This window comes from Siphateles boraxobius, unplaced genomic scaffold, assembly GCF_051911475.1.
Source record: "Siphateles boraxobius isolate OS27281-9 unplaced genomic scaffold, OSU_SipBor_1 65, whole genome shotgun sequence".
Lineage (NCBI taxonomy): Eukaryota > Metazoa > Chordata > Actinopteri > Cypriniformes > Leuciscidae > Siphateles > Siphateles boraxobius.
In genome coordinates, this window is record NW_027509192.1 from 5719167 (window position 1) to 5734488 (window position 15322).

The 15322-nt window shown below is 38.1% G+C and overlaps 1 protein-coding gene across 3 annotated transcripts in view; it reads right to left on the reverse strand.

Annotated features, from left to right (window-relative positions):
* The window catches only part of ntrk3a (neurotrophic tyrosine kinase, receptor, type 3a), a 222771-nt gene that overhangs the window by 107697 nt on the left and 99752 nt on the right, over positions 1-15322 (reverse strand). For all 3 annotated transcript variants that reach the window (XR_013196618.1, XM_077210425.1, XM_077210424.1), the window contains exons 8-11: positions 13809-14105; positions 11557-11571; positions 9826-9887; positions 7832-7934 (exon numbers count right to left, since the gene is read on the reverse strand). Coding sequence is in view for 2 of the 3 variants with exons in the window: in XM_077210425.1 (XP_077066540.1) it covers positions 7832-7934; positions 9826-9887; positions 11557-11571; positions 13809-14105 (477 nt within the window). In the remaining variant the exon portion in view is untranslated. The remainder of the gene's footprint in view (positions 1-7831; positions 7935-9825; positions 9888-11556; positions 11572-13808; positions 14106-15322) is intronic.

The window sequence follows — 15322 nt, forward strand, 5'->3', positions numbered from 1 at the left end:
ATGTTTAGTTCAGTTTCTAGTTTGTTTCCATTGTTTTTCATTGATTAGTTTGCCTGGTTATTTAAGCCCTGTGTTTCTTACTGTTTATTGTCTGTCCTGGTCGGATATTGTTTGGTTGTTCTGTTCGAGTTTTTCTAGTATTCTGAGTATTTTGTTATTTCTTTTTAATCCCATAAAATAATTGTTGCTTTTAGATCCGGTCTTTTTTATCACTGCTGCGACCACACATGCGACCACACACTGACACAAAGTGTGTTTGGTGTGTGTGTGTGTGTGTGTGTGTGTGTGTGTGTGTGTGTGTGTGTGTGTGTGTGTGTGTGTGTGTGTGTGTGTGTGTGTGTGTGTGAGAGTGTGTGTGTGTGTGTGTGTGTGTGTGTGTGTGTGTGTGTGTGTGTGTGTGTGTGTGTGTGTGTGTGTGTGTGTGTGTGTGTGTGTGTGTGTGTGTGTGTGTGTTATAGTGCATACTTGTATAACTTTTATTCCAAAGAAAAGCCAAGCACATTACACTCAGTGCTCTGAAAACATTGCCTTTATAATTTCATAATGCTAATATCGTTATGTTGTCCTGGTTCAAAGTTAAGCATCACCTAAAGCTTCCTGGGCAAAGGATGAGATTGTATTTAGATACAAGGCCACTGCTAAGAGGTAAAAAAAATATTCCATTCGCCCTTTTGGCAGGGAATCTATCGTTGAAGGACGACAAGCAGCGGATGCTTAATAGAATCATTTGTTCTCGTGTCCTGTTCTTTTTGTTTTAAAAGCCTCTTTTTCCTCTCTTCTTCTTCCGATGTTATATCACCAGATGAATCTCTACATTCCCTAAAGGGAATGTGCTGAACTCTGAAATAGCACAGCCAGTTTCTTTACATCAGATAAAAATGGATACAAGTAAAATATGAATGTGGTTCCAAGCCCACCAAGAATCACAAACAAATGGATGAGACCTGTAGTGTCTGTAGTCTCCACTGTGCAACCATAAATCAAGTAGTTTTCATGTGCTTGCACAAAATGCAAGTAGGTTTACAGTGAAAGGAAGGAAGGAAAACAAACAAACGGGGAGAAGGGGGGAAAAGGCAAAAGCTGATAAAAAAGTTACTAAGCAGGAAGGAAGGAAAAGGAAAGTAGTAACCGTAGTTTCACACCACCGCCGACTTGAGCGGCAAGGAGCTATAGACGCCCTGTCAAGGACGCTTGTCAAAAAGTACGGGGAAGCTTGTTGACGCTTTGGTCGCTCTGACGTAGCAGGGAGAAGAGAAGTGTCACAACATGAAATGTCACATGAGATTGGTGATTTTGCGTTCCACTTCACTGCTTTTCTATTTAACTATGTAAACACGCGCTAGACTGTGTGCTCGAGCTTTGTGTCTTTTGCCGCGTCTTGCGCATGTCATAGCGTTTTAAAAAAACGCGTCATTCAAGTTAAAATTAGTTCAACTTTAAGAACAAAAATGTAAACTATCCTAGCTATTTTATCCTATGCCTTGTTCTTTTGTAACTGGTCCCTATAAGCACACAACGTCATATCATAAATGACAGGAAACCCAGCAACGGCGATTATTAGCTTCTCCTCCATTTTATCTGAACTAATGTTTTGGTAGGAACGAAAGTTTACATCGTGTGTTTCTCTGGAATCAGCAAGCGCGGAGGACGTCTATATTCCGATTGGTTGCTGGCTTTTGCCGCTGCTTGCCGCTGAACCGCGTCATAGCTCATTACCATAAAGTTGAGCTACTTTCAACTTTCTGATTGACGCTCAAGACGCTCAAAACGCGACGCCGATGGATTTGACGCTCCTTGCAGCTGAGAGAAGCCAGCTTCCATTGAAAATGAATGACTTCCGGTAGCTTTGGAAGCTCAAATCGGCATCGGTGTGATCGTACAGTAAGGAAGGAGATAGGAAGAAATTGGAAAAATGGGAAGGAAGGAAAAAAATAAAGGTGGGAAGAGAGTATGGAAGGAAGGAAGGAAGGAAGGAAGGAAGGAAGGAAGGAAGGAAGGAAGGAAGGAAGGAAGGAAGGAAGGAAAACAAAGAAAGAAGAAACAATAAAGAAATTAGGAAGCACGTTAGCAAAACAATGGGGCAGGTAAAAAAAGAAGGGAAGGATGATGGAAAGAAAAAAGGAATGAAAGAAGAAGAAAAAAAAACATAGGAAGACAGAAAGTAAGTTCCAAGTAGGAAGGAAGGAAAAAAGAAAGAAAGTAGTAAAGTTGTAGCAAGAAAGGAAAGGAATGAAGGAAGGAAGACAAAGAAAGAAGAAACAATGTAGGAAGCACCTTACCAAATAAAATTGGGACGTTAAAAGAAGGAAAGAAATTAACAAAGGAAGGGAAGGATGAAAGAAAGAAAAAAGGAATGAAAGAAGCAGACAAAAAACATTAGACAGAAAGTAAGTTTCGAGTAGGAATGAAGGAAAAAGTAGGAGGAAAAGTAGTAAAGTAGGAGGAAGAATGGACAGAAGGAAGGAAGAGGAAGGAAGGAAGACACACAGAAAGTAGGAAGACAGAAGCTAAAGAGAGCACCTAGAGAAAGACATTTGTTTGACGGTGCGACAATAAAATGGGTCATTTCCAGCTACAAAGGCGGAAACCTAAAAAAATGCTTTATATGGGAGATTTCACAGTAAAGCAAACTCAGCAGACTACACCTGCTGAGGTCAGAATCAAATCAACTGAGGAAAGCTGAAGAGTGTGTGTGTGTGTGTGTGTGTGTGTGTGTGTGTGTGTGTGTGTGTGTGTGTGTGTGTGTGTGTGTGTGTGTGTGTGTGTGTGTGTGTGTGTGTGTGTGTGTGTGTGTGTGTGTGTGTGTGTCTGTGTCTGTGTCTGTGTCTGTGTCTGTGTCTGTGTGTGTGTGTCCACTGCAGGTTGGCCATCTATAATCGATCACCGATTACCACCCTTGTCAATGAGAACAAATGAGGTCGCACATGGGTCCTCTTTCCTCATCTCCTCTTCATTATGCTGTTCAAAAAGATCGGTAATTATAACCCGAAACCTCAACACATAAATAAATCAAGCGTGCTGCGCGTTAGATGTAAAAATACAGAATGAACAATATCCAGTTGGTGTCACACTAGCCTTGCTGGAGTTTAATCATGGTCCTGCTAGCACATTAGATGCACTGGAGCTGTATAGATGAGGGAAAAGAAACTAAAAACAACCTAGGGAGGATTGCTATGGGTTAATCTCTGCAACAACTAAAGCTTGGAGATGAAGGTATTGGCTTGCTTTGTATCTCAGTGCTGCTAGCATAAATGCTAACGTTTTAAAAGGGACCAAACAACTGAAGAAACCACTTTGAACTATTTCTCGCCCATGGAACAGAACCCATGACCAAGTAGGAGCATCATCCTCATCATAAGAGGATACATTTATATAAAAATATCTATCTATCTATCTATCTATCTATCTATCTATCTATCTATCTATCTATCTATCTATCTATCTATCTATCTATCTATCTATCTATCTATCTATCTATCTATCTATCTATCTATCTATCTATCTATCTGTCTCTCTGTCTGTCTGTCTCTCTGTCTGTCTGTCTGTCTGTCTGTCTGTCTGTCTGTCTATCTATCTATCTATCTATCTATCTATCTGTCTCTGTCTGTCTGTCTGTCTGTCTGTCTGTCTGTCTACTGTCTGTCTATCTATCTATCTATCTATCTATCTATCTATCTATCTATCTATCTATCTATCTATCTATCTGCATAATAGCTCACATTACCATTATTGCTGCACAACAATTAAGCATCTCAAGGATGAACTTCTAAATCATTCATTACAAGAGATAATAATCCATGGCTCATGAATTCATGCCTTAGACTCGTAAAAGAGGTATTTTGGGGTTAAGTAAATCATTCTTTATTGTTGAGTGGAACGCCATCCGTTTCATTCACACTTTTAATTGACTGGCACACCATGGAAGTCTTGAGGTAAGAACATCACCAAAGAGTTGTGACAAAAACAATCAGATATAAATCAAAGGAAGTGTGATGTGCTATTGATGTTTTCAGATAACTTATTCTTTAATGAGCAATATGCTTCGAGTCGATTAAATAGACTGCCACGAGTAACCTGAAGCAAAGCAGTCGAGCTCCATATCCGCAGAAATTAAGTCAGGGAGTGGAGAACTACTACGGCTGTCTATTTTATTGAACCAGAAGGATGAATGCAGGCACTGGAGCTACAGATCTCTCATACACACACACGCACACGCACGCACGCGCGCGCACACACACACACACACACACACACACACACACACACACACACACACACACACACACACACACACACACACACACACACACACACATTTTACACACATATTCTCTCTAAGATGTAAGGACTTTAAAGAGAGAAAAAAAGCTTTTCCATTTGTGTGAGAGCCCTGCTGTCAGATTTAAGATGGTAATAATGGGATCTCACTGCGAGCCCTCAGAGAAAGTTTAACTCAGACGTAAGATGCAGGCTGGAATAAGAATCAGGAGACGGGGTGCTTTAAACACCCTGCGGTCCTGCTATAGAGAGCCGGTGGAGCCAGGTAGCACTTGCAGATTAACAAAGACTGGACCAAGATCTCTTCAGATATCTCTCTCTTTCGGTCTCCACCAGGAAGCATTTGAAACAACATAGAAAGTGATGTACCTCCAAAAACATCCAAAATGGAGGCAAAAGCGCTATCTGCCTGAACAGCTTGATCTACAAGTACTTCAGAGAAATACTAATGTTTTTTAAAGGACTTTTGTGCGTCCCCTGGACCAAATCTTTCTCTCACCACAGGAGTAGATTAAGATTATTTGCGCCTCAGTTCATGTGAACAACTCTCATTCATCGCACTGGATGAGAACCAAAAGAATAATGTAAAGTCTCAATACCAGAGCACAAACAGCTTTTTCCACAGCTCACAGCCGAGACAGTCGGACAGAAAGGACTACTGTTTGATTTTGAATAAAGGAATAATAAAATCGCTGGATAGGATGACAGAAGGCCACATTTTATCCCGAAGCACTTACGGCTCTGAGGTCAGACTTGAGGGCCAAAGTAGAAACAAGGCCAAGAAATGAAGTCTGATACTATAGCAACATTTAGCAGAATGCGGGAACTGTGGTAAAACTGCCTTCAAGAAACTAACAATTTCAAAAACTCAAACGCAATTATTCAACAACAACAAGAACAACAACAACAACAAAAATCAACAAATAAATATAAATATTTATCTAAAAACAAAATCTTAAGGATAAAAATCTATCTCTGCTAATGCTGTAAACTATACATAGGGAGCCCTTATTTACACATTACTATAATATTAAAGGTTACAATTAACAACAGAGCCTAATTGGTTAAATTCAGTTGTTATTTATTTTTTAGATATAATAATCAACACTCACATAAAAATGTTATAAGGCAGGTTTTGCATTGACTTCTCAATCTAATTATACAATTATGTTTCTACTCCAAATTGTTGCTAAAATATATTTATTTACACAGTGGCCATCATAACTTGTTTTCATGACAGATTTATTTAAACATACATTAAACGTATACATTAATCAAGGTAATCAAGGTTAAGTAAAATATATTGAGTATATTGGCTAATATAGTGCATATATTTAGCAAAAGAGTTAATTTCTCTAGCAAACTAACAAGCTGTGTGACTTGCCTGACATTGTTCACAACCCGTTTTATTGGCGTCTTTCCGCTGTTAAAACTTGTTGAGCAATTGCATGAGATAAGTTGAAGTAAGTTTACTGTATCTTTCAACATACCATCAGATGTTCATTCATGTTTTTTCTGTAACTAGCATTAAAGAGGAAGAGATAATCACGTTCACTCGCACTCCACGCTGCCGCTTCAACTGAGGTGAACTGGGAGGATCTGTCACGCCACATCGAAGTGCGTCAAAATGGCATTTATTGTTTGAATTTGGTGATAAAAATGGACAGAATTTGAAAGATGAGACTTTGTTTTTTATCAAAAGTAAGAGAAAACAGAGCGTATAGCGATTATTGGTGGTTAATAGTGGTTAATGAAGCTGCAATGGGTTATTCATCGGTACACATGCATACCAAACTGAAAGACACATACCAAAAATTCTCGGTTAACATGTTTTCATACAATAAAAAAAATACATATAAAATTGCATAATGTCTACCAGCACAATAGCACTCACTGTCATGATTGTTACACAACAATTAAGCAACTAAAGGATATAAAAAAATGCTAAATGCAAATTATCCAGCTAATATTCACAAGTTCCCAATAATAAGCCATGGCTCATGAATTTACCCTTTAAATTCTTGTAAAATAAGTATTTTACTAGAGTATATGGATGCTCTTTCTTTTATACTTTCTTTCTAGAGTCTGAATATCGGGGTTCAAGCAAACCAAAGCACAACAATCATCTTCCTGTAATTTGCTGGAGACCCAAACAGCCGGAACAAGTCGAATCGAGCCGGAACAGGCTGCCGGTCTTCTTCCAGCACCATCCAGAGCTCTCCTCCCTCCTACATTCTCTTGCTTAATTCCACATCCGTTTAAGTTATCGGCTTAATCTCCAATTAATTAGCTTAGTTAAAAAAGGATTGAGAGTTCTCGCTTTCTGTCAACAAGAGTGGGGGGTAACAGACGGAAGAGGGTGGGAGGGTATAAAGGGATTGGTGTAGAGAAGAGACAAGGGTAGCGGTTGTAAAACACAGTAGAAAGAGAGGAGAGGGAAAAAAGAATTTCCCCGTGGGAACCAAAGTGCAACGGAGAAAGTCAATGAACGTGGCAATGTGCCAAGGCAAGAGTCAGCCAACACGGCACACATTCATTTAGAGCTCTGTCTGCGCTGTAGCAAGGTCTTATGGGTACTCTGACACCACTACCACTAGACAGAACCAATGATTAGATTCCAGTTGATGTTGAATGAAAAATACAACATGGCAAGAGGCTCCAGGGACTGAAAGCATCACATTAATTATCCCTTTGATACATGAGCATTTGTGTTGGTTGTATTGTAATTGGTGTTGCATGGTTCCACACGAGCCTACATGTCACATGCAATGTTCATTGCGAAGGCATTATATGACATCTGGATGACTCATATTTACAATGATTGAAGTGTCAAGGGGGAAAATGAGAAATTTCTAGTTTTTATGTCAGAGCTGGGATACAAAACAGGGTTGTTTCCCACTACTCTGGCTAAAAAAGGAGCCAAAATGCATCATGGGTAGCCAAACCGGTCCCGCTTTGGAGGATTCTGAGAGGAGAGAGGAAAACAACAACACTGCCAAACCCAGTGGAGAATCAGGAAAGCATGACTGAGCCTAGCATCCCGCCATCCCAGCACGTAACCAAGGCGATGGCTAACTACGGCGTCCTCTAACTGTTCGCCAGCAATGCATAGGCTTTGGAACTCGGACAAACCCAAGGGTCCATCCAGCACAGTGACATATGAATCCTATTTAGGGACTAAAAGCGTGGCTGAAACTCCATCAGGCTCATTATTTCTTGAAATCGGTAAACACGACTCCCATTTTGATTCAGTTTAATGAACAACTAAAAATGTATATACATGTTCGAACTCCCACCGATAAACATTTCCAAAATACAACCTGATATTGCCTAGCTGAACACGCTTAAAATGTAAAATATCCAGAGATGCTCAACTCAACAGTTTGAGTCAGAACAAACAGCTAAAATGGAAAGCATAATAATTAGCATATCATTTTTCATCTTCCCACAAACCACAGTTGTTGGTACAAAAAAGATTGTCAGTTGATGTCACACTTATTCACTAATAAAGCAACATGCCAAGTTTCCCGCTGAATAGTTTACACTGGCTTACCTTTCATGCCAAACTTTGAACGTCTGCCATATTTGTTGATTAGCACAAACATAACGACTAGGAGAACGCAGGCAAAGCCAGCCAAGCCAACTGCAATCGACACCTAGAGAAACAGGAGACACAACATTTCATTTATTTGAAGAACCAAAATGTGAAATGAGAGCAAGATTTCAGCACAGTCAGGTTAGCGCTTATCTTAACTTTAGCAGGTTTAAAGTGAAACAGGATACCATTTAGAAAATAAAACTAGCAAATTGCTTACTGCACAGTATAAACTGTTTACTGCCTACTAATTAAAATAAAATTGTGTAATACTACTCAATATGGAAGGATAAAACTAACATTTGCATGCTACATTGTTGTCACGTGTTGTCTCATAACGCTGCATGTTAAATTCACACAGTACATTTAGACTTTGTAATCAAAATTTTTACAAAAATAATGTCTTAACTTGTGACAGCCGGATCAAAATAATGGGTAGCATTTACTAAGTGTGTGCACACGCATTTGTGTGTGAAATCTGTGTATGAATGTTTTCATGAACAAATCCTGACAACTTTCATTCTAAATTTCATTCTAAATGTATGAAAAAAATGTAGGAACAACAAACAACACGTGTACAAAAATCACATATTCTGGGTGTCCTTATAATCATGTGAAGATGAAATTATAAAGGAAAACCCTTATATGGAGACAGGTTGTGCGTGATTTATGCAAATTACTAACCTTGGCCATTGATTAGAATTTTCCAAATTAGATTAGAGCGAAGTTAAGAATTTTTTCATGAGAAGTTCTCCTGTGCGTACCAATACTAAATCCACACAATTGTTAGTGAATGAGACACATTGAGTCTGGTAAGAGATATTAAAACTGTAGATATTAAGTTGTTTCCGGCTCATTAATCACACCGGAATGAAAGGTCAAGTCAAGCGCAATGCATTGTGGTAAATAGTATGCTTACAGTAGGTACACATTTTGGCAAACATAGCAGGTCATCTGGCTATTGTACATGTACGCACAGGGCAACTTTGCATGCTGTTTACATTCTACACACTGCAGAAATAGTACTATTAGCATGCTAGCTATGACATTAGCTTCATTCTTAAAACATGTCTTTAGCATGCTTGATTCTCAAAACATGTGTCAATACAATTTAACTGTTGTTTTAAAAGCTTTTTACAAGAAAACTACAGTCCAGGAATGGCATAACTAGCAACCTAAAATGTGTCAAATAAATATTTCTGTCTAATCTTGAGTGTCTCGCACAGGGGGGAAAATAGCAATTTTACAGCAAACCTATGAAGCGTGTCTTGACTTGTTTATATGATTTATATTGATGTTGATGTTGTAATCATGAGAGGTTTTTATAATTGGAGTCATAAGTTGCATATGTCAGTAGTAGCTTTGATAAATTCCATGAAAAGGGAAGAGCAAAGCGTGTAAAAGAAAAAAATTATGATATTAATAATAATTCATGTTAGGTATTCTAGGAGAGTGATAGCGGTTAACTTGCAGCCAAGATACACTTTCTTTTGAGAAAAACAAAGTGTACAACTTAATATAATGTCTAAATGCTCCGGATAAACACAAAATATAGATAATCAACAATAAATCAAAGCAGTCAAAGTGCTGGAATAAAGCTATTTGAAGCAAAAAGCTATCCCCCGTAATTAGGAAATCCAAACAATCGAGGACCAAGCTTATTCTTTGTGCCGTCGCCCGAGTCCCTATTAAAATCTTCAGATGAGAAAATAATCTCTATTCAGTCAATCACAGCACAGAGAAGAACAAAAGTACTTTTTAACAGAAGCTGTGAAACACGCAAGCCACAAGGGAACCTGAAGATAGGAGGTACTATGTGAGAAGGAAATTGAACGAAAAGAAAAATGTTTTAGAATGGGGTTTGTTTTCAACACCTTTACCATGTGTTCTTGGGAAACCTCATTATACTTCATATAGGTGCTTTCGATCTCAGGAGAGAAAATAACACTCACGCCAAACGTGTCCTCTTCAGGCCGATGTGTCATGGTTGGAATAGCGGTCGGAGTAGGACTCACTAGGAAACAAACAAGAGCCTAGTAGTGTTCAGACTCAGAGAAAACATTTCTGAAACTTCTGGGGTAAAAAAGACCACATGGACATACAGAACTGTGACAGATATGTTCGGGTAATTGACATGTCTTGTTAAAAGTCTTATGTTCAAATTTTGTTAAATTATGTCAATTTTACGTTAAAATGTATATAGGTGTAAAATATATCTTTTTTACCATCCCAACAGACATTTGCCATTGTTTCTTGTTTGCATGACATGTGGAATTAATAAATCCTTATCTTGAGCAAAATAAGTAAGCTAACAATGTAGTACAATCTATATTATTTATTTTGAAAATATTCAAAATTTTATTCAAGTTTCTTTGGCCTGGTTTCTCAGACAAGGCTTAGATTAAGCCAGGATTTGGCTTATCAATCAGGACATTTAAGTAGCTTTTATAAATTACGAGGACTTGAACACACCATAAGACAGGGGTGTCAAATCCTGCACCTGGACGACCAACGTCCCTCAGAGTTTAGCTGCATTTTGTACCTATCTGGAAGATTCTGAAGACCTTGATTTTCTGGTTCAGGCATGTTTAATTATGGCTGCAGCTAGACTCTCATGCAAGGTGGCCCTCCAGGAACAGGAATAGACAACCCTGGTTCTAAGAGAACTGCTAGGCATTATTCACTAAACATGTCTTAGGGCAAATACTGTTTTATTAGACTTGTTTGTTTTTTTTGCAAGGATATTGCCATTTCGACAGGGAGTCTGCTCCCAGATTAATCTGCCACTATTATTCATGTAGTATTGAACAAAAGCCTTAGGCTGTTCTTATTGTTTTATTTATTTTTTTTACCTCGAAAGAGGACCCGTGTGGAAAACCTGATAACATGGGAGGATTTGAACTTGAAAAACTGAATATACTGACGCCTTTCCGCGGTTAAAACAACATTCCTTCTTATGTTCATTCATGTTTATTTGATGCTATAAATGAACTAGAAGGAAGAGATGATCGGTTCACGAGCAGCTTTAACTGAGGCTCTACAGCGATCTGTCACGACACATTAAAGAGCCACAAAACGGTATTTATTGTTTAAATTTCTTTTTAAAAATGACCAAATTTGAAAGGCGAGACTTTGTTTAATATGTTTAGTATCAAAAGTAACCGGAAAGTAACCTGGTCTGTCCTGTCTGTCAGCGTATTGTCAGTCTCCTCTCTGATCCGCGATGTATTTTTCACTGCGTGAGAACATGGTGTGTACGTGAGAGCGGCGTAGCTTGTCGGACATAGCGACAGTAACTAAGGGGGGCGGGTCTTTGCGAAGGGTCAAATAGGGTGGAATCAGTGTAAGAAATGTTCTTACGAAGGTAAGTGACTATCCTCTGGACACTGTCCTTGATCCACATTAAATACATTTCTTGTGGAAAAGGATCTGATTTTTCCCACATACTGACAGATATCGGTCACTTTAAGCCAAAAATACAAAACAGGTCTAATAACAGCATGCCCAACTATGGCGGCCAGCCATTAGAGAATAAGGCCAAGGTAATTGTTTGGAGGATATTTGTTTCTTCAGTGCACAAACTAAATTGCTTCTTTCTAAATCATTCTTTGTTTTATGATAAACAAAACTAATGAATAAGTTACAAAAATGCATGCAGCATCCAATTAAAGGGAGAAACTCACCATAATCGGGGTAGTCTACAGAGAAAAGGAGAAAAAAAAAACACACACATATAATTACCAGATATGAATATGTCGAGATCAGCTCTAAGGACTCATGTAAACACATTTTAAAATGATCAGCATTCACCCTTCAGTGCATTCCTTGTGCAATTATGGTAATGTTCAAATTAGTCTTTTAGAATATAATATGGGACAATAATTACAATATTTATCATATATGTAATATTACATTAATGTGGAATCATGCATGAAGTCATCATATGATCTGCATATAAAAATAATTATATATTAAAAGTCTCTTAAGCTCACCAAGGCTGTATTTATTTGATTGGTTTTCTTATTTTAACATATTTTAAAATGTATTTTATTCCTGTGATGGCAATGCTACATTTTTAGTATCGTTACTCCAGTCTTCAGTGTCACATGATCCTTCAGAAATCATTCTCATATGCTGATTTGGTGCTCAAGAAACATTTGTTATTGCTAAATCAGTGCTGATATGTCATAAATGCGAGTTTTTAAATGCATCTATAATTTCTTTGGGAAAAAAAATCACTTGATAAAAATATTTAAAATGAATTGTATAACATTTTAATATAAACAATGTTTTTATATAAAAAAAGGTGAAATTATATGATTAATGTATTATACTAAAGATATACATAGAAATAGTGCAGAATCTTTAGTAGATCAAATATACAATTTGTACTGTATATACATTTGAATGAAAGTAGACAGACAGACAGACAGACAGACAGACAGACAGACAGAGAGACAGATAGACAGATAGATAGATAGATAGATAGATAGATAGATAGATAGATAGATAGATAGATAGATAGATAGATAGATAGATAGATAGATAGATAGATAGATAGATAGATTTTTAGTGATGTTTCATCTATCAATTTTAAACCTAACTCTACATATACTTACCTTTTTTAGCACAGACTGAACTTCAGAATACACTCTAATGTCTGCTATAGTATCACACCAAGAAATGTACACTTTCCAATTGAGGGTCTGTATCTATATTTATCTATAATCCTGGTGGATTCTCACCTCAGGTGTTATTCAGGCGGGCCTTTAAACGACATCCAGTTGGTTCTATTTCTCAACACAGAGTCTGCAACCTAACAGCTGAAATCACAGAAGCCCTCCTCATGTGCTCTTTAGAGGACACACCAGTACCAGAGAATTTGACTACTTTTGCACAAGCAGAAGATGAGCGTTTAAAGTAAGATCTGCTGGTACACTAAGCGTCATATGTTGTTTCCTTTTGCATTTCTTTGTCCCACTCTTATGAGAAAAAGAGATCTTTATATGTATTTGACAGTTAAAGGGGTGGTAAAATGCCCTTTTCACAAGATGTAAAATAAATCTCTGATGTCCCCATAGTGTGTGTGTGAAGTTTTAGCACAAATACCCCATAGATATTTTTTATATAGCATGTTATAGTTGTCACTTTTTGAGGGTTAGCAAAAACGACCCGTTTTGTGCCTGGCCCTTTAAATGCAAATGAGCTGCCTCAAAGGGCGGAGTTTCAAGAGCTCTTGTGTGATAGCAGTTGCGATTACCTCACGCAGACACACTAAAATGACAAAAACTGTTCTGCCTTTAATGTTAAAACAGAGTCAGACAAAGATGGAGAGACTCAAGAAGAAGTGACTACATGTAGAATGCAACAGGACGTCTCTGAATGGTTAGTTGATGAATATATGTTGCTGATGTGGAGTTAACTATCTTCAGTTGGCATTTTCTGTCATGATAATCTATAAATCGCTGGTATAGGAACTGTTGTGAGATGCACACAGAGTGACTTTTTATTCCATGTGAAAAGAAGGATGCTAAAGTTTGAGCTGACTCACAAATGTACTCTTATACAACAACTCTTCCTCTTCTCAAAATGGACTGCGTGTCCCGGGGGCGGGGTTTATGTACATTTTAGAGTTGCTGATGTCTCTAACCCCGGAGGAATGTCGTGTAGTCCCTATCAGCCGTTTGTTGTAGTCCTTTTCTTTAAAAGCAAATATCTCCCTTTGCTTTGAACTTTGAGCATTGTAACTTTGCAGATGTTGTTTATGCTCAAACAGCAACATGACACACTAGCTAAAGTTAGAAAAGTTATATCGTGTTTTACCACCCCTTTAATTAATTAAATGAATAGAAAATGGTAAAAACATTTAACTACTGATTTCAGGCTGACTAATACTCAGCTAAATCGCACATTTCAGTCTTAGTCAGTCACGTACCATCAAAAGGTGGCTGGAGGAAGTGGGCGTACACAGTTTTGACAGCCACGCCCAGGAAGTTGCTGGCCTCCAGCGTGTAATTGCCATTGTTGTGGTGTGTTGGGTTTTTAAACATCAGGCATCCCTCCAGGTTGTCCTGATAGATCTCCACATCTGGACGAACGTATTCATTGGTCTTGATCTCCTCGCCCTTATAGTACCACCTCAGGGTGGGCAGGGGGTGCGCACGAACCGTGAACATCATGCATGTGTCATGCAATTTCTGCGGCTCCTCAAACTTAATGATGACAGGAGGGACTGCAGGAGAGAAACAAATGACTTTTTATACAGAAAGGATTAACTACCTTGTGCTACCGTCCAACATAAATCCATAGACCAATGAGCACGGATAACCATAAACCACGTTTATGCATGAGTGGGACTTTGGCCGCTGTGGCACAGGTGGTCCGTACACGGATGTTTGTTTGATCCGCTATCCTGCCTCTTGGACAGAAGATCCCAAGTTAACTACCTGGCTGGCTATCAAGCATGTGTGCGAGCGGACATTTCATTAAATGGAGGCGCTGAGCCAAAGGTGGGAATCGATAAACGTTTCCATTATCTTCTCCACCCACCATGTTTAGTTAGACGGTAACTGTCAGCAATTATGATGCTGTAAATATGTCAAACGTCCATATTAAACATTTCTTTAGGGATCAAATCAGTGGTTAATTCCCTCAAATGTTTCTATTCACATGAATACAGCTATTCATGTATTTATTCTAGAAAATGTATTTAAAGTTATTAATATAAGTATATAAAATATAAATATAATACAGTATAGTTCAAATGTTTGAGGTATGCATGATGTTTTTATTTTTTTATTTTTTTAAGAAATTAATACTGATATTAACCTTGTAAGACCCGTGGTTGTAAAATTACATCATCACTTTTAGCTCTTCCAAAAACACATCTGCAAATTTTTTTTTTTTTGAAAGACCACATTTACATAGGCAATGGGTCCTATTGTTTAGCCTCGCAATGCCATTGGAAAGTAAATGTGTATATAGGTCATTGAATAAGGTCATGAACTCTGAACTTTCCTGGAAGTGCATCTCCTCGTTTCATTGGACTGGATACCTCAACACTGAAATAAGTAAAACCCCAGAATTATTCTCTTGTGATTGTTAGAATGTCTAGTTCATGTAAATACTTGGTTATTGTGGAATGCATGCATCAAGTTAAATATTAGCTAGTTATGTCTTTGTTGTAATTTTACAACGTTGGGAGAAAATGGTAGTCAAAATAGCATGTGCACCTTGCACATTACATGGAGGCATTGTATTCTGAGAGAGAGAGAGAGAGAGAGAGAGAGAGAGACAGAGAGAGAGAGGGGGAGAGAGAGAGAGGGAGAGAGAGAGAGAGAGAGAGAGAGAGAGAGAGAGAGAGAGAGAGAGAGAGAGAGAGAGAGAGAGAGAGAGAGAGAGAGTGACTTACTCTTATTTCCACAGAATTTGCCACTCTAAGCAAATCTC